Source organism: Strongylocentrotus purpuratus, unplaced genomic scaffold, assembly GCF_000002235.5.
Source record: "Strongylocentrotus purpuratus isolate Spur 01 unplaced genomic scaffold, Spur_5.0 spur5_scaffold_9, whole genome shotgun sequence".
NCBI classification, from domain to species: Eukaryota; Metazoa; Echinodermata; class Echinoidea; order Camarodonta; family Strongylocentrotidae; genus Strongylocentrotus; species Strongylocentrotus purpuratus.
This window is the reverse complement of record NW_022145615.1, coordinates 32,050,088-32,070,529: the sequence shown is the minus strand read 5'-3', so window position 1 is coordinate 32,070,529 and position 20,442 is coordinate 32,050,088. Positions and strand designations below refer to the sequence as shown.

The window sequence follows — 20,442 nt, the reverse complement described above, 5'->3', positions numbered from 1 at the left end:
TATATATATTGCTATATATATATATATGTTTGAGAGTTTGTGGGCTCAGCGAATCAGAGTTTGTAGGATGTATAGAAAACACAGCTACAAATGTCGGAGGTAAAGTTGTTTTTTGAGATAAAAAGTTTAACTTTCAAACAAATACGCCATAAGGTCTAAAAAAAAAAGCATTACAACTGTGACGTACCATACAGGATAAAACACAAACAAAAAAACATCAACAACTAAAAATCGAACATGTAATTAGTATCAAAACGAATTTAATAACAATTATTATACAACATAGTACGTGGCTCATACAAGTACGTTTGTATAACTCATTGCTCATCATCATGCGTATCAAACGAAGATCGTCGTCTACTTAAAACTCTCTTCCACCAGGCCCCTTAAAACTTATTGCTCATACGCCAGTCACACCGAAGAGACCGACACGAGACCGACAACACACTGGACAAATGAAATGACGTATCTTGTATTACGGGTATTACAACTAGTAATTCATCTCTCGATTATGAACTGCATATGACGAATGGCCCCAAAACTGGTCAGTATGAAATCGGTTTGGCGGTGGTGTGACTCGGGTAAAAGGCCGCTGACGGAGGACTGCGTTAGTGACTGTTATACCGTCATTGACGCACCTTGTCAGGGTGGTATTGTACAAAGACGAAGCCAAAATAAACTGCGAAAGTATTGCTTTCATTGACGGGGCTAATTAGCGCAGGTTATACTGCATTTGAAATGAAGCATAGTGTGAAATGGGTACGACAAATTATTATCTCCTATATCAACTGTATGACCTTTACAGGTAATTCTACAGAATTTGAATTCCTGAACATTCTTTCTATTGTATGTTTCTAAAGCGTTTTCTGTTGTTTTCTGTTGTTTTCTGTTGTTTTCTGTTGTTACTTCCTCTTTATGAAAAAGCCCCAACATTTCTGAGTAAATGGCACAGTATCTGGAAAAAATATAAAACATTTCTGAGTAGACAATTTCCTCAAAATATAATGAATCTTCCCTTCTGTAGTACGGTGTCTGGTTACGTTATATGATTGACACTGCCTTCTCAAATGTCGTAATTTTGAAATGTTACAGCAGAACTTTGATTAAGAGATTTGTTTTACACATAATAATTGCACATACATGTATTTCAATCGAGATCTCCTTAACGTGAGCGATTTTGATCAAACTACCCGACACAGCGAGATGAAAAACAAATCTTTCCGTTTATAAACAAAAACATTAAATGTGACGTCATTGGTGTGAACAACAAACTAATGGTGAAATTTATGATTATTGTATACCATAATAAATGAGATTCGCAAATTCCTCGGAAAATGAGCTCATACTTTAGTTTAGAACATCGCGTATAGCATGAGATTTGGCAAGTCTTAAATAATAGGAATAAAATGTTCTAAAATAAAAGTTCAATACAACGGCAACATCATGGCCTCATCACTAATTTTGTCACGTCACACGTGCTACTTCTGTAAATGTGTGACTTTTTATTGATGCACACAAAATATATCGTTATGAAAGTGTTCATAATACAAGGATTGTTACTCTTAAAAATGAGCAAAATATTTACCTTTCTTACATTTATGGTAAAAAAATTGCACTCTGCAATAGTGAAAAGATATGAACATCCCTTCCAGGAAATTTCTGCATCATTAAAAGTGATGCTCAAATGCATGCGTAAATGATTGTTTAAAGTGTTGGGTAAAAGAAAATGCTGAACATGCAGTAATTAAATATCTGGTTAACAGTTGGACAGGGCAGTTATAGGCACATCTTGCTCAATTTGTAGTAAAAGTTGATAATGTTTGAGTAAAATAATATCTAAATCGGGCATGAATTTCCGCAAGGTCGGACACCTTTTGGTAAAATTTCCTCGTGTTGGGCATTAAAAAAAAACATATTTCGTTTTAACAGTGTACTGGGCCTACATGACTGATTATTTAAAATCACAAAGTTCGATAACTTCTACAAAGAAAGCATCCGATTCATTATCTTACGATAAGTGTACAATTTGTTTCAAGTGTCCACATCAATAAAAGGAAAATAAATATTCCATTGGCAAACAAACAGACAGGGTATCTTTTCTAAAATGTTGGTATTTAGTTAGTTCACATAATGTTGTTCTTTTAAAGAAAGGGTCATGACATTCTATTATTTGGTAAAAATGAATCAAAAATCTCAAAGAATTTTCGGACAATTTCACAAAATGGGATGTTTGCTTTTTTTTTCAAAGATTTCTGCGAAATTCGAGAGAATTAAATAATTTTTTTTGTAATCGCCCATAGCTGAATTAGTAACTTGTGAGTGAATGCAGAAGAGTAAGTAAGTCTATCTCCACTATACATATCTTTGGAGAACGACAAACAAGGTAAATTAATAAGTTGCTTTAAAAATGACCTCTAATCTCTATCACAAACCAATATCTGAGTAACAACAAAACAAAAAGATACAAACAAATGAATGAACATTCGAACAAACAAAAACAATTATCGAGGGTACAACTTGTCTTGAAATGTCTGGAATATTGATCAAGTTCTAATATCCACCAGGAACCATGATCATATCAGGGTGGTGATTTGGGTTGGACATCACTTCGTTATTTGCGCGGACGAACATGATCTTCTGCGCCTGATCACGACTCACGTTCTCCTCACGGTGATACGCCACCGCCTCCGACATCGATGACGTCACGGCTAGGCCCAGGATTCCTGAAGCGATCTGGGAGAGAGGTTGTCTGTCGCAGATCCCCTTCCACCACGTTGCTGGAGCCACGTGTGAGGAAGCCTCCCAGACGTACTCCTGCGACCAAAGACGTCCTTCCTTGGCGCGAAACTCGGCAAGGTTGGCCAGAACGCGACCAACGTCTTGCCCGAGGTGCTTGCCTAACTCTACAATGTACTGAATGGCATCGTTGGTGGCGCTCTCGGGCAAACAGTTTCCGCAGTATCTCGGATCGACAAGGCAGGCGGCGTAGTGCAGATTTGTCCAACAAGATAGTTTGACTTCATGCGATTGCTGGAGGATGGGTTCTCTCTCGTTTCCTTTCAAACACGAGTCACCGACGGCATCCTCCAGGGACTTGTCGGCTTTCATGATTTCGACGACAACGTCTGACAGCCGAGCTGTTTCTAGTTCAAGCTTAGCTATGGCGAGATGGATGATATGCCACACCTGAACACTGAGATTCACTGTGTCCCAGAACAACTTATTCAGGATGATCTCTTTGATTTCGGAGTCGACGGGTACTGTTTTGGCAAGAACACAATCTTGCAATTTTTCTTTGCATTCCCTCAAACCATCTAGAGCAATCATCACCTCGGTGGTGCTCATGATTCCATTCTCTTCTGAAGCTGAACATGGTAACTGAAGATGGCTCAGGGTTTCATCGTTCAAGACCAGTCGATTCCAGAAGTCACACACTTTGAAAGATCGCTTGACCATACCACGCACCGTGTCCTGCGCCAAGAGAGTCTTTGGTATCATTTTAAGTCCTTCGATCGGGCAACCTGCCATGGTGATCAACGGAAAGCGCGATGTAATGATTGACCAGGCTCCACGGAAGTTCTTGGTCAAGTCTGTGGTGACAAGGAGCACATGACTCGGGCCTGTCTTGGCAATCACACCCGAGATTACTTCGGCAACAACAGAAGGGTTCTGCTGTTGTCCAGCGTCCATGCAGCCTACGAACATAGGCTTTGGTGTGGTGATGATAAGGTTGATCTTTTTCCCCATGAGCGGATAAGTCCTGCTACCACTGTGGTGACTATGCGCCAACACAGCTGCGAATTTAGCCTTGCTGATTTCGGCTGACACCCTTTCGAATGTCGCCATGTACTCATCATCGAGGAGTCTCCCGGTGAGTGTTTCTATGGACGGTAAGGTGTACGATGGCTGAAGATGCCGAAACAGCTCTTGCCAGTGCACGTTCTGTACGATATCTAGCGGAACGTCTGTAGAGAATACTGCTCTTGCCAGAGACCTGTCTGCAGGCAAGACCTGATCCTGGTCCTCCATCCTATTGGAATCACCGCTCAAACGGCCTGCCCTCATCTCGTGGTGATCGTTCCGAGGTAGCGGATTCGGAACAACCAAGAACCCAGCGTGCGGCGACAGCGCCGAGGTCCCCGGCGTTGGACTTTCGTTCTCCACATAGACTGGTGAAATCATCTGACGGACCATAGAGGGCGTCGCATGCAGATCATCATCATGCGAAGTGTTTATGGATGTGCCGTTGTGATCGACACGGTATTCACCAAACCCGCTCTGCTCCAACTCCCGCTTGGTGGCATCAGGGCACAGGGAACACTTGAGCAAGTGTCTCATCATCTTGGTGGCGTTAGGAAAGGTGTACTTGAGATTGCAGTAGCTGCAGTAGGCGGCAGGCCGACACTTACCACCGATTGGTGAGGACCCCTGCCCGCCGTCTTCATCCTCGCAGTTGAAGTGGTCCCACACCACAGATTTTCCACGCATCCTGTTGCTTCTGTATGTATCAAAAGACACATAAGAAATACATTAATTCATCATCAAAATGCACGACCATCATTTTTCAATTAATAAACACTAATGCAATCTCATTTAAGATTATTTTGAAGGACCTGGGGTGATTAACTTATTTAGGATTTGAGGCGGAATAAATCTAGATTAAATTGATTTAAAATGAGAGGCAAGATTTAAAAAGAAAAAAAAAAGAAGTAAAAACAAATATCGTGTAAACAGCTTCTTTAAAAATAAAAAAGAATCCCATCTTTTATTTTAACGCATGCATGGATGTTTTCATTTTTTTATACTGTCGTATATTAAATCGTTTGTTCAAATGAGACTGTTTGAAATGAAGATCTGATCACTTGGTACATATGACATTCACATAAGAAAACATTTCTCGCACTCTTCAATAGAAAAATGTAATCGACAACCAGTGGCTAAAAATTTGGCCAGACTCACATCATGAAATGATAAGAACAATTACCAGAACACCAAGGATAATTGGGTCAAACCTATGCACAGGATTTCCTCAACTCTCATCGAAAAACAGTAGACTACTAAAACGATGCGATTTCTGGAATTCTATCAGCTCGATTAGAAATAGGTGCGGCTTGAATCATCGCATTACATTGCATTGGGTTCCTGCTTCTTGAAGAAGCACATGTATATATAGCGCCACAATTCTGCTAATTTAAAATGCTCGCATGCTGGGCAAACGGAGAGATACGTGCATGCTTCATTTAATTTGATACTATGCATACAAAACAAATCAGCTCAATGTTTTGTGATGTGAAATTAAAAAGAAACTTCCTTGTTAACGTAAAGGTATTATCATACTACCGATGTCTTTTATGACGCCGGTTGCCGCCAGCTCTCGGCGCTTGCTCCAAAATACAATAAATAATCAGTTAAAGATAAGCTTGAGTTCTGGAAATGATGGTAGAAAAAAAAATTCTCACAGATCCAACACAACTTAAACTGAATGTTCAAGTTTACAAATATATGACATGAGCCAAACGATTTTGGTATAAAATAGGGCTGAGTAATGAGCCTGGAAAGATAAAAAGTCAAGGTAAGTAGCCCCGATACCATGTACTTAACACAGGTCACTATGTGCAAATGAGAGTTGTGGTTTTTATTGATGATGAATTCAGAAGTTTTTATGAGATTATTTTTATTTTACTGGTTCAAACAATCAATCTACTGCAGGATAAACAATCCATAATTATTTATAGTCATGTTCTCTCGACGTACGATTCCAATACCAGAGCTTACAATTAGCTTTAAACTGATTTAACAAAATGATTAATTTAAAAATGTGGCTATTGCCATAGAAAACATGGCATTGAAAATGCTCTCAGTAAGCTGTAAGTAAAGATGTACAGCATATCAAATGTCTTACTATTAGATTAACAAGCTTACTAATTGCCCAAATTAATAATCATTCCGCTGATCACAATTTGAAATCGTGACTGTTGATTTTCTTTGTTTGCGGAACGGGACACTCAGATCTATATTTATTTTGCATGCTTTGTCAAACATCTAATTTTGGTTGCCCTGTGCAAACAGGCAAGAGTGTTTAGATGGGCCCCGTCCGACTAAAAATCGATTTTGGAAAAATACCTTCGGACGAGAGATCGTGTAAAGTCTTCTTGATGAAGGTATTTCGAATGACTAGAACGTACAATATCGGGGGTAGTGTGAGCCTTCCACTAAATTAGCCATATTAAATCATGACGAGGATGTTTGGTCAAAGGACTGAAGATAAAGTGAAAATTAAATTATTTTTTTTAAAGGGAGAAAAAAAAACTGACTTTGACATAGATGATTAAAATCAATATTATACAGTTAAACATTTATGGCGAGGAGCCCAAGTCAAAGATATCGTCCAGTGTACAAGAGAATACATGGAATATCCTGACATATTCTTGTTGTTTGTTATTTTATCAAACTGTACCTATAGTCTCAGACAATTATCACTGCTTTTTATGTGCCATTTCCAGACGGCAAAATTAGCAAAGATAATATGTGTAGAGTACAGCAGTAACAAAGCAATTATAATAACGAATCTAATTACAAGACACGTGGTATACTATAATTTTAAAATATTATGCTAAATGTGAAGTGTAGTACAGAATAAAGCTTGCTTGTCCACTGGGCACACGATGTTAATTAATAATGAGTCGTGAATCTTTCACAATATCCAGCTTCATTTTAATACTGAGCTATTCATACTTTATAACCCGTGATTGTAGCAACAGGGATCGGTTAAATGCGCCCGATCAAATAAAGAAGCGATGCTGAAAATAAGTTTTGTTTGGTTGTCATCAATGAGGGCACAATAAAACTCACTGAATTTTTTGCTTACAAATTGTAGAAGTTGCAATGAATTATATCATATTATTATCGAAATACACTTCGAGTCTTACGACTCGTATCAAAAATTTAATTTAAAATTTAAAATCAATTTAATGAACCATGCAGGAACTGCACCGCGGTGATTTTCTTTTTCTTTTCTTTTCCTTCCAAATCAGACATTATTCAATTTCTGTACATTTAATTTCAAATTCTGATATCATACTTCTAAATTATTAGTATTCGCCTAAGGGGAATCAGTGAAGGAAACTTTACTAAAAGAAAGAATGAAACTATGGAAGTTGGTGACTGAAAGGAAAATTATGAATCCTAAAGCATAACTTCGACCATCACTTTCAGTAAAAATGAAAATACGCGATTTGATTTTTCTTCTTTAACAGATAATGATAAACTAAAGATGTCTATAAACCAAATCGGTCCGTTTATATTGAGTCATAAACTTCAATTAGTTGTAGAAGAAGAGATCTCGCAAAACTGAAGAGGAAAAAAATAGCCAAACATGCAGAAAGAATCACAAAAGCGGAACTTGGGGAAGAATGTAAAAAGAGAATCGCCCAAAAAGCCAAAGAAATCATGAAAAATGTCGATCATCCTTTATTTTCTTTCTTTGAGTTTCTCAAACCAGGGAGAAAACTCAGATAAAGGACACAGTGCTTTACAAACAATCCTTTTATACTTAATCACCAAACAATAAATTTTGCTATCCATTATTTCTGGGTTTTTTCCATTAATGTCATGATAACGCGGTTATCATTTACCCATTCATCATTTATCAGATTTATTGAATTGAATTGAATTGAATTGAATTGATTTATTTTTCATACAAAATGGAAATTCGTAGTCCACTGGTACAGGTGTTACAAACAATGTACATAGTTATACAGATTATAAAACATAGTAACAATATAACAACAATGGCGTGACATCCAACAATAGTTCAATTCAATTTAAAAGCTGACTTTATGACATTTCTTTTAAATTTTCTTTTAAATAATTATGGTGTGAAAATGAATTTAACTCACACCATTACCTAACTAACGATGTGCGTGATGTTTTATTCAAATGACCTTTAAGGGCATTTATTCTTATTCACCCTAAGAGACCTTTTTGAAATCAATATTTGTACTACAAAATTACTACTTCGTTTATCTATTCATGATATTATGGAAATAAGTTACATGGAAAAAAGCCCCAAATTCGCCAAGAGTTGGATGGCAAAATTCACTTTAATTTTGTAATGATTTGAAAGAGGATGGCATTAAACACACACTTCTGCAAAGATTTTCCCCCATAAAACGTATTTGAAGCCGAATATTAATATAAGAATAATATACAATTTGGGTTTTCCGTCGTACGCAGAAAACCCAATTTTTATATTCTTTTATTAATATTCGGCTTTAAACAAATTTGTTTTCGAAATCTTTGCAGCAGTGTGTTTTAAGGGACATCCTCGTTCACATAATTATAAAACTTACATGATTTTTTTGCCATCAAATTTTTGGGGCACCCAACACTTTAGATGGGATTTAAGAGAGAGCCTTTGATGATCATTAACACGGTTATCATTTACCCATATAATTCAATACTTTTATTTACTCGTTTATCAGATTTATTCCGATATAGTTCAATTCAATTTAAAAGCTGAATTTTTCCATGTGTGTAGTAGTAAATAATTTTTATTTCAAAACTATGCTTGAAGTTAGCTAAACTTTTTAATTTAAGGAAATTAAACAAGCCATAACCAAATAAATAATCAATATAATTATTATTTTTTCATCACCAAAGTGTCTCCATATTTTGTATCCTATTTATGTTTTTTGTAAACCATGTCTGAGGCTTTATTTTACATGTGAGCAATACGTAAATACATTGAACTGAATTGAATTGAATGATTAATTAATTTAAAAAAAAACCCTATTTGGATGATAATATGCCACGGTATATTTTTCTTTTTTGAAACATCTTAAGTTTATTTCGGTCTATAATATTGGAATTTATTTGTTTTAAGTTTAATGAGAAATAAATGATACAGGGTATATCAAACTTGAATTAGTAAAAGATTATCAATACACATTAAAAACACACATACATTAAAAATAAAAATAGACTTTAAACAAATCAGTGAAAAGCTTGTTGTGAGTTGTGATTGACGATATAAAAGCATAATAATATGAATTTAATGAAGAAACAGAAGAATGTTTTTCAGATATCCCTGCTTGAAAATGATATTTACTAAATATGTATACTCTTTGTGAAATTAAAAAGAAATAACGAATTGTTCACTTCTCACTCACACGCCCTCCGCCACACCCACCCCGTCAGGAATCACGATATCTTATCATTCATTAATCAAACATGACTGTTGGAAGTACGCTTTGGGCGAATTATTAATGTAGCATCAGCAGAATACCACTATGAATATTGTATGCTTAGTGGTATCACTGTCGAGTTTGACGAGGACTAGATAATTTTGTCTCCTTTTGCTTACAATTCCTTTCATGACTAGTATAACATTCTGCGTAACAATATTTTTTGAACACCCATTTTAGTCACAGACACATAAATTTTTTTTTTAATTTTCAAAGAAATCACCGAAGAAGCAGCAAAATTAAAGTCTTAGGATTTAATCAAGTACATTATGGACGTTTCATTATTTCAGGATCGCATTGTGATTAGAGAAAATAAATGAACTAATGAAAATGATTCCATATCAACTGCATTTTAGTTTCTTCCGAAAAGAGATACGCCCTACCTTCAATCATTGATCACATAACATGCATGCCTCACGAAGCCTGGCCGAGGAGCAAATCCGGTTAGTTTGTAATAATTCCGAGGGTAACATCGAATAGAACATCTTTGGACTCCAAAGACTGGAGCTAACAATGTTCGCGCTTCGAACAAGAGTTTGTTTCACTGCAACACAAAATCCGGGTAACACTTGACCAACCGATACAATTATTGTAGACACAGCAATCAATATCAAGTCGATCTATTTCACAAAGTTTTACAAATATCATCTCATTTACTTTCTTCATGCGCAGACGATAGAACAGCATTCTATTCTGCTGGTTGCTCCCCTTTATTGCCATAAAAGGAAAGCTAATTTTAGAGGCCGCATTTATTGTCGCAAAAAGGAAAGATAGACTCAACTCGGGGTCAAAGTTTCCCCATGTAGTGTTGGGAAAACCCAAGCCCTGGTTCGATGCCAAGTTCCAGTTCACATTAAAAATGAAAGTCGCAACTGATGACATTGTAGGCTTATATAGTCTTGTGATATAACGGGACAAAGATCGATGCAGTTTTATCTAGGCTTAACTATAACAATTAATGTAGTAAAGGAAGACGTGACTAGCACCGGTGACTCGCGTTTCCTAACAATACAAGCGTCCTGCTAATGCGAAATCACTCGTATTCTAACCAAAGTCATGAAATCCATTGATCCCTCTTTTATATTTTAGAAATCATATTTCAATATGAAATAGACCAGCATGCAGCGTAAATAGTTTTAATTGTGTTTTCTCGTTTACATGGGCAGATAAAATAATGGAGGTAATAATTTGTCCGATAAGAGCAGGCCCGTTGGAAGGGGGGGGGGGGGAGGGTGTGGGGACATTTTTTTTTTTTTTGGGGGGGGGGGGCGTTAGCGTAACTTTTTCTTTTAAGAGTAAAAGGTGCATGCGAAAAGCTACCTTGTTGTGGATGTGTCCCCTCTATGTTCGAAGAGGGATTCCGCATTAAATGTAATATTCTTTTGAATAACACCGCATCACCACCCCTCACCCCTTCTAAAAAAACAACTACTTACAAGTCTATATGTTATTCACGCGTAGTCTAATGGTCACAAATTAAGTAACTTGGATTTAAACCGTTTTAACTTGCCGATGTGAAATGGGGAGAAGCAAAATTCCCCGAGAGCTGGAAATCCCATACTTCCACGAATGAATAAAAGCAATGCACATCTGTATAAGCTAAACCATGCATATATACATTACATGAACAGATATAGTCTTTGTAGATAGCTGAACATGATCAAAACCTACGTGTTCCTCAGTTCTTTTATTTTCTATTTTTAATTGGGGATATTTTTATTAGCTTCTTGAAAGATGTCAATAAAACTACATGTTTCAATTTATAAGACAAGACATATAAGCACTCGGAGCACAGTAGTAGACCAATCGATTGCACTAAACTTACATATCCAATACAATAGTGTATTATCATGTATTGTTTAACAAAATAATATTTACCATTTTAATGCAAAAAAAGAACAAAATATTGATGAAATTGTATCGTAGTCCGATGATTGTAACCTTTTAACGCACTTTAATGTACAACATTTTATTAATATGAGGCAAGAAAACACTTTAGATCATCTGATTTACATCGTCTGATCATGAAGAATGCATGGATCACTAATCTCCACACACACATCAAACTTTTTTTTTGGGTCTCGCTCTCCTGTGAGACTGAGAGGTTGATACAAATCGTTATAATTTTTAATCAATGAAAGAGTTGTGAGCTGGTCGTGCGATGACAATAGCGATAACAAAAATAATGTTTATCGCACGACCAGCTCACAACTCTATTGATGGAGAAACTGTCTGGAAACTATATAAGGAAAATGTTGATTAAATTCATGTATATATTCAATGGTCTGTGAAGTTGTGAAATGATCAAAACATAAATGAAATACTAGACACAATCTTGCATAAAATGACATAAACTGCACACATACATAAATAGGTATATTGGACTACACATACAGGCGGGGCATGACAGTTTGGTCCAACTTTTTTGTTTGTCAACAATTTCTCGTCATATTTCGAATATGATGGCATTTGGTACCTTTTCAGGGGACATTTCTTTAACATGGTAATTCTTCTTCCACACTATCCCCCCCCCCCCCCCCTAACCCGAAAAAAGTGGAAGAAAAAAAGAAGGAATTAATGAAAAACAAATACAAAATCACAAATCAGTTTTAACTTTTAACCCAAAACTCGACATTCTTTTTAACTTGAAAAAAAAGAAGTTCAATATCTTTAAAATATGAATTTCAAAGCCTTGTTTGAGACTATACACATCCAGGGTATGTATTGTGATTTTTGACATAAATCTTCCGCTATGTTCGACTTTGAAAAAGCCACGACTGGGAAAAGTAAAGGGAATTTCCCTAACCGAATCCCCAAACCGACACGGTTGAATGATGTCATGCGAAAACTACATGGAGGGCACGAGGGGCACCGCCCCCCGAATAATACATAATCCACGACTAACTAATGGCAAGGGCAACAATTAGTATAGGGAAACTAGTCTGTACGTATAGACCCTGCTTATAGGCGATTGACGTCCATTGCACACGAGGGGTCATTTCGATTGCGTTAATATTACCTGCGCCAAGCAGGTATTTGAGAGTAATTTGATCATTATACGCCAGTAACTTTATCATCATACTTTTGCTTTGCTCATTTTTCATTCACGTTCTGTACAATATCACTCTTCCACGGAGCGTCAAAAACCGCTCCAATCAATGACGCAGACGCAGTCCTACGTCAGCAGCACAATAATGCTGCGTCTCGAGTCTAATTTAAAACTTATGTGTACTAGTTTATAGGAGGGATTAGACCACCCTGCAAGGTCACTGGACAGGTGGTTATCTCATCAACTCAGCTATCAATTAACATAAGAAAAAGAGGATCATGGGGGACTAATGGTCACCAATTAGGCATTGTTTTCTATATAGAGGGAGCAAGTAGCTACAAGTAGTACAATGGGGCTTTAAAACAACTTGACAATGGGAGTCTAAAGGAAAGAGCTGCTGCAGTACAGAGTCTACGTAAATGTTAGTGTATTACCAGTTAATTTACATTTATATGACTGACAAGACTGGGCACACATTCTATACAATGGTCTACGACAGTCATTTCACGTTGTTAAATTCAACAACTTTACAACTAGATCCTGCATTTTTAGAACAATTTTACTTGCAAAGTATTATCGAAAAGGGTTTAACATTTATTTTAATCGTCATCAGAGCCGGCCGGTTCTGATGTCAAAATTACATGGAAAAACAATAGCGCGGCCTCTCTAGTACGGAGAAACGGGTGGACAATAATTAAGTAAGCAGTTGTATTTCCTCATTAGAAATGATTGATGGTGAAATTTCCTCTCTATCCATTTACCAATAAACTGAAATGAAAATATTTTCCGGTTATAGGCAGTTTTCTTCTACTTCATACACCCCTAAATACAATAAAGTCCAATATGCCCCATGACAACATTGTTATCATGGGCAAGTAAAGTTCATTATCAAATCAATAAAGCGTGTATTAATTTATTTTGGTGACGATATTTACGCTGTGTGATCATGATTGTTCACACATCCGATAAGGTATCTGTATGATTCGCTTTAATGATTCTGGTCAAATCCTAAATCAAGATAAATATAACCAAAGCAGCAATGACCTCCACATTGGCGATACAATTCACTTAAAATCCGCGATTGAGCATATTTAAATTTAAATGTATGGATTAGAATCCAACAAGTCATGTAAGATTATCCTCAAATTTGTCTTGACAAGGGATGACAACAATCGAAATTATATTGTAAACATGATATCGACAAAATAATAGAGTACTAAAAAAGAACGAAGGGGGTGGGGGGGGGGGGGGGGTGTAGTCGGGAGTCCCATGACCCAACATTTTCTAAAATGAAGAAAAGTACCCCTCGTAATAGAATATTATTTCTCCTTTTTCGTTAGCTTACGCGCAGTCGCTGATCACCAACTAATTTTCAATTACCCATAATCGTGTCAAATAATAACATAATCAAAAAGCGAGTCATAAACAAATAATAATGATGCATTTAAGTAAATGTGTTATAAAAATGTCATTTGTGCAAATCTATCTCTTAAACCCTTACGTCCGCCCCCACCCCGGAAATTTCTGATAATAGTTCCGTCGCTGTCGAGTACAAAATTGCCAACATGCGTGAGATTCCCGTTTATCCCGCCTTTTTAAAAACAAATTAAAGTTTTTATTAATCAAAATCAAAGATCAATCACAATAAACAAAATATTAACAAGAACTTTACACAAAGTTGAACCTATTTTAGGCCAATGTAATGGTTCGGTTGTCAAGGCAACGGGCTTCCATAATATTTCAATGATACATGATATTAAACGGATCACAAGGGAAGCTTGCACAATAATGTTTTTGTGGTAAAAATCGTTGAATAAAAATATATACAACCTCTGGATATGTGAATAGATCTCTTGCATTTTCAGAAATTCAAAATCAGCCGTCATTTTATTAATACCTTTACTAACTTTTCCAGAGATCAACATTTATTTTGTATGATTTGACCATGTGAAGTATCGATGATGATTCTTCATGTGTTTACTCAGCGAGAATGTGATGACGTGGACATCAATTAATTAAAAGAACATCCACACCGACTCCAAGCATCTAATGGGGATTTTCTCCCATTCTTCTTGGTAAATAGCAATGAGTAAATGAAAAAGGGTATTACCTGAATCAAAACTTGATTTTATAAAATAAATACTTCCTTGTAAAAACGTGGCGTTGTCTACTTTTTTTCGCAGCATTCCTTAAACCACAAAATATTTCCAAGAGTACGTCTCACCAAAAGCTGCGCCAATCGTGGTTCATTTCAAAGTACTGTCGAATGTTTAATTCAAGACATTTTTAACTTGATAATTTTTTCTTTTTTGGAAATTAATTGTCCGAAGAAGGACGCCATAGATCACAGCTGTGCACATTGCAATAACAATAATAATTGTTATCGCACGACCAGCTCACAACTCTATTGATGGAGAAACTGTCTGGAAACTATAAGGAAAATGTTGGTTAAATTCATGTACTGTCGAAAGTTTAATTGTCCAAGAAGGAGGCCATATATCACATCTGTGCACATTGCGATAACAATAATAATTGTCTCGGGAAAGGTCTCGGGAACGTCAAACTGGCAAAATAAAAGTCAAAGATGCTATTTCAGGGTAACATAATACATTAATGTAATGAAATGATTTTACGGTTTAACTATTTTTTCTGAAGTAATAAGAGCAAAGAATAATGAATTGTTATTTTAAAAGAGGTCTATTTTTTTTAAACGTTTCATTATACTGCGTGGCTGTGACTCTCATCACTGGTGAAACAACAGGTGGGCGCAAGGGGTGTACAAACCACCCCTAATTGTTTGTTTTTCTCGAAATGAATCCAACGAATAATAAATGAATAAATATACTACTACTACTACTACTACTACTACTACTACTACTACTACTACTACTAGTACTACTACTACTACTACTACTACTACTACTAGTACTACTACTACTACTATTACCACTTCTACTACTACTACTACTACTACTACTACTACTACTACTACTACTACTATTACTACTAATACTACTACTAATACTACTACTACTACTACTACTACTACTACTACTACTACTACTACTACTACTACTACCACTAATACTAATACCACTACCACTACTAGTACTACTACTACTACTACTACTACTACTACTACTACTACTACTACTAGTAGTAGTACTACTAATAACTACTACAACTACTACTACTACTACTAGTAGTAGTAGTAGTACTACTAATAACTACTACAACTCTTACTACTACTACTACTACTACTATTACTACTACTACTACTACTAATTCTATTACTACTACTATTATTAATATTACCTTACTGCTATACTACTACTACTAATAAAAAAAATTAAATAAGTATTTGTCTTTAATTTGTTTGCTTTCTTTTGTTACAGGTGATGCCGTTCATGTATTCCTTGATGTTTTTCTGGCAAGCTTGGATGGCATTGATGAGAAACATTTGGTAAAGAGACTATACGAACAAACATTAGATAAATTTCATTAGATTCTGCCATTCGATAAGGGGATTTTTTGTTTTATTGGTTACAGATCATCAACAGTAATTTGTGGTCAAAGTCAATAACGTAATCGGAATTATTATGTCGTTAAAGTTTGAATTGATATCTTCTAATCTAAATACAACGTTTAATCTAATTGTATTGATATATCTGCAGTGACTGGCGTTGTTTGTTTTCTGGCAGTCGTAAAGCATTATGTTATGGTTTTATCAGGGGCGTTCCAAGGGAGAGGGGAGGGGGTGGTAATTATCGACGAATTTGCTGACAGGAAAAAAGACGCATTTTTTTAGTTAAACAAAGTCATCAGAGATTAAAATGTTGATTTTTTTTTTTTAAATCCTAAAATATTTTCCTACAAGTAAGAAAGAAAAGGGGCTTTGGGGTTTCTTAAATGTAAAATCATCTACCATTATACTTGCATCTAACAATAATGAACGTAACACAGAAACGTTTTGTGAGTGGTGCTATTCATCACCCTTCCTACTTATAGACGACATTCCCCGATCTTGACTTTGTTTTCTTCTAGATAATACTGCGTATCATTGACGAAAGTCTCAATATCCAACTACTAAACACGAACAAAAATAATGATGGTAGTCCTAAAAGATCCTTACTAGGAAACGCCCCACGCGCATTATATATAATGTGGCTGATATATAAGTATGAGTTGTAAATAAATCAAAGGTCAACGATTTTTAACATTCAATATCCACAATCACTAGCGGTGTTATGGGGGCAAAGAGGTAACTGTTTCGTATGATTCGCTAAAACATGACCCTACAAAAGTAACAACTGTATTTGTCTTGTTCTGTATTGTTTTTGTTTTGTTTGCTTTTTTTCCCCTCGTTTTTTTTTTGCTGGTTCGTTTCGTGTGTTGTATTTTTTGCTGTTTTATAATTTGTGTGTTTGTTTTCGGCTCATGAGAATTATTACGGACATAAAACGCTCCCGACAATTGAGAGAAACAATTTTCATTTTGTTAGACCCATGCCCCTTAAAAAATACTGTTACTACGCGCCTGTCCCGAAAGGCCACCTGATGTCAAAATGAAGTCAAAATGTTTCAAAATGTACAGGTCTCTTTGATATCTCAGTTGGTAGAGCAGTGGTCTCGTAATCCGGTGACCCGGGTTCGAAACCAAGGCGATGCGCCAGTGCCCTTTGGTAAGGCATTCATTTTCATTACCAGGTCCCTCGGAGAGGACCTAAAGCCGTCGGCTGTCTGGTTGCTTACTTACAAGCATTTATGATTTCTTAGCAGTCAGGTAAAATAACCACCACCACCATTCATATTGGCATATACCTGGAAACACTATATGGTATAGGTTAACGGGAAATTTTAGGCCTATATTGCCTTCACCAAGCAAACATTCGATACACGTTTAATTTCCGCTCATTATGAAAGAGCTACCAGCATAAATTATTTTCTATAAGATGAACACACAGTATACCATTTAACTCATTTAGCAAAGAGCTCACAACAGGTCATATACGAGCTTTTTATATGCGGCAACATGAACATGACAGGTACTCAGACAAAATTAATCTTTTGAAAATTCATGCAAAGTTATTTTTTCATGTTGGGAAATCAAGATTTTATGGATTGGACAACCTCCTAGAAATGTTGAGATGAGTTCTCTATGTTATGATGATTACAACTATGACTTATAAACGCTATTCATATAATAGGCTACATAATATTTTCCCTTATACTAAACGGACCGTTTTCTTGAACATTAGAGAGGGGTTTTTTTCTTCTGAAATTAGTTTTCTGAACAACTATTGTTATAAATTGTTATACGCAACACTGACTTCACACCATACGGATAATTCCATTACAATGACTGACTGATGAATGATTACTCATTATTTACCGGTAACCATCACAAGATGCAATGCAATATCATCGTTGTGATGCAGGTGCTAATTTTCAGAGAACTATTTAGAAAATACAATAGTTAAATAATCTTTATTCGGTTAATATTAATACTATTTAGGCATATTTGACGAACAGATGGCATGGGGAAAATTATATATATTAGATATACTTGAATGGACCAGTCAATCAATAACAGAGCAATAACGGGAGGATCACACAGTGATAAATCGAGGACCTTAGGTTAGGTGATACAAAATAACAAATTGTATCAAAAATACTTCGCAGAAACCACACACACCATACAATGCAGTGGCATATTTCACACTAAAGATGCTTTTTTTCATGACCGGGTTGCCAAATATCTAATTTCCTGCTTTCCCTAATCTTCCCGACTCGAGGAATGGCTGTATATTCCCGTATTCACTCTAGCAACTGCACAACCATACGATGGGAAAATTACACAGCACTGCTCCCCGATCAAGCGGTATAGTGCACTATACGGTGTCTGTTGACCTACAAAACAGTGTATTGTTGCTGCAGCGGTGAATTCTCTCTCACTCTCGTTGTCCTGGTTTATGGCGCTTTTTCGAGACAAGAAAACCTGACTACAAATTTCAAACACTGGTCTCATCACTCCTTGAGTTATCAAAACAGAAATACAGCTAAGCATGCACTCACCTTCTTGTACGTTGGATGCCTGCTCCATTCATCACTGCGGATGCGCGCGTGCCACAAATTGAGATGATTATGAAGCAGCGCTAGGGTCGTGTCATCGGTCTCAGATGCGCGATCGTCTGCTTTTGTTTTAGCCGCCAAACCAAACCAAACCAACTCCTTGCGTATAGACTATGCTTTTCCTAGTTGTCACAATGTGAATGGTTTTACCAGGGATTTGTGATCCCTGTTCTCCCTGGTTTTACCCCCCAAGTTTCCATGCTTAGAAAAGCTCAGTGATAAACTATAGGCTGCAGTGCCCACTTTATTAAATGGTTTACTTTGAATGCTATATTTTTGGATGCTGCACTGAATGCCTCACACAGGTGGAATTTATGGTCCGTGATTTATGACAAAACCATATCAGTTTAACCATAGACCTACTACCACTGGACAATCATATCGCATGGAAACTGATCGATTGCACCTGTTCCGAGCTGATAGCGCGCTGACCGATGCTTAACCTTGCCCCTGTTTTAACCAATACAAATTTTCATTGATTTTTTTTTTCATTGTCACTGTTAATTCGGAAAAAAGAATACACAGGAATGCAATTGATAACACTCTAATTTTTCAAGTATATAGGTATCGAAAAGCACAACTATAGTATATGGTACGTTCGTAATAAGTGCCTCTTGATCTGAAATAATATTTATGAATAAAAGGTACTACATGAGTAGTAGTCATAATGACTCAAACATGCAGTCTTAAAATAAAAAATGCATTTGTTTCCCCGGGGGTAACCTATATTGTACATCATGCGCGTACACAAACACACACCAAGGAAAATAGGAAAAGGGTGTTTAATGTTGTGTAGTATTGTTAAAACCCAGTTAATTATAAAGTACCCTCATAGTTTATATCTTTACAATCCTTCCCCATTGAGAGACCAAGCTCATTCACAATCCACTTCCCAGGAAAGACCACGTCTATTATGATAATTAAGCCCCATACATAAAACTACCAAGTATTTTATTGTTCTGGCAGGCCCATTTTGTCTTTGTTTTGACGGCCCTCATTCATGTCTTTGTCCCTTTGACACAATGTAACCTACCCTCATTATTACTTGTATCCCTTTCTGTATAAATATTACATGTTCTGGCTTTCTAGAAAAGAGTTGAGTTTTGATCACCATTAAATCAAGACCCCGGCCCCCACTCAGTGTTATTTAGGGTACGCATATGCTCGTTCCCTCTTTTTGAAAGCACCCCCTATCTGAGGACTGCCAACATTTCAGAACCCCCCTTTCTCGGGCTTTTTGCGGGCTTTTCCTGCCTTGGAGACCCCCCCCCCCCCCCCTAAATCATGAAAAATGCTCAATGTACCCCCTAAATTCGGAATAATTTCTCAGGAGTCCAAAGAGATGAGAGAAAAAAAAAAAAACACCCCCTTTTTAAAGAAATCTCCGGGTGAAAAGTTATTACACCCCTTTTTTACAATTCTCGGGCCGGACTTTGTCGCACGAAAAGTACCCCTTTACCGGACATTTTGGTAACACGCATGGGGTCATTCCGACCCCGGAGTGGGGGGAGGGGGGGGGGGGAGCCGGGATCAAGACCCTCGATCTTTCTAGCTGGCTCTCTCTTCATCTTGTGTTTTACATACGTGGAAGTCCATAATGATGTGACTGATTTGATTATCCAAAGTTTTGAGATAATAAATACTCTCATATGACTCCGAAATTACAAGCCTCTCCTTGCTGCTTCATTATATGTACCTCTCCTACCGGAAGTGGTGGGGGGAGCAGTCGCCACCCCCAAAATAGCCCTTCTCTCGATAATTTTGCCCCCTTTTTAAACGTTTTTTTTTCTTTCAAATTCGAAACCAGTGATTCACAAATGTGGCTGAAATGACATCGATTTTGCGATTTTTTTTCTCAATTTTTTTAAAATTATAGTACTTTTTTATGCGTTTGTTGGAAAATTACAATTTCCCAGATTTACAGTCAGGCTAAATGTACGCTAATTAAGAAGCCTTCATGTCAGGGCCTCCAGAATGGCGGGGCTCGGTGTTCGAGCCCCCTCAAATTTTTTATAAA

The 20,442-nt window shown here is 36.6% G+C and overlaps 2 protein-coding genes across 4 annotated transcripts in view; one reads left to right on the top strand and one right to left on the bottom strand.

Annotated features, from left to right (window-relative positions):
* LOC576725 (glycine receptor subunit alpha-4) overlaps positions 1-20,442 on the top strand; it is a 31,301-nt gene that overhangs the window by 1,980 nt on the left and 8,879 nt on the right. The window contains exon 4 of one of the 2 annotated variants that reach the window (XM_011668004.2): positions 15,690-15,757. The exons of the other annotated variant lie outside the window; for it this stretch is intronic. Within the exon in view, the coding sequence (XP_011666306.2) occupies positions 15,690-15,757 (68 nt within the window). The remainder of the gene's footprint in view (positions 1-15,689; positions 15,758-20,442) is intronic. 2 annotated transcript variants of the gene reach the window in all.
* On the bottom strand, positions 1,457-19,136 carry LOC100892650. 2 transcript variants are annotated; one of them, XM_003724858.3, is made up of 2 exons: positions 18,369-19,136; positions 1,457-4,498 (listed from the first exon to the last, which is right to left on the bottom strand). In XM_003724858.3, exons 1-2 carry the CDS (start codon positions 18,398-18,400, stop codon positions 2,551-2,553), a joined length of 1,980 nt encoding a protein of 659 aa, XP_003724906.1. In that variant the 5' UTR covers positions 18,401-19,136; the 3' UTR covers positions 1,457-2,550. The 2 variants fall into 2 exon arrangements, with proteins under 2 accessions (XP_003724906.1, XP_003724905.1); XM_003724857.3 differs by lacking the exon at positions 18,369-19,136 and adding an exon at positions 9,629-10,113.

Excerpts from the sequence above, each read along its gene's own strand:
- LOC100892650 (XM_003724858.3), bottom strand. The coding sequence starts at position 18,400 with ATGAATGGAGCAGGCATCCAACGTACAAGAAG. Across the intron at positions 4,499-18,368 it reads GGCATCCAACGTACAAGAAG|AAGCAACAGGATGCGTGGAA; the intron begins GTGAGTGCATGC and ends TGATACATACAG.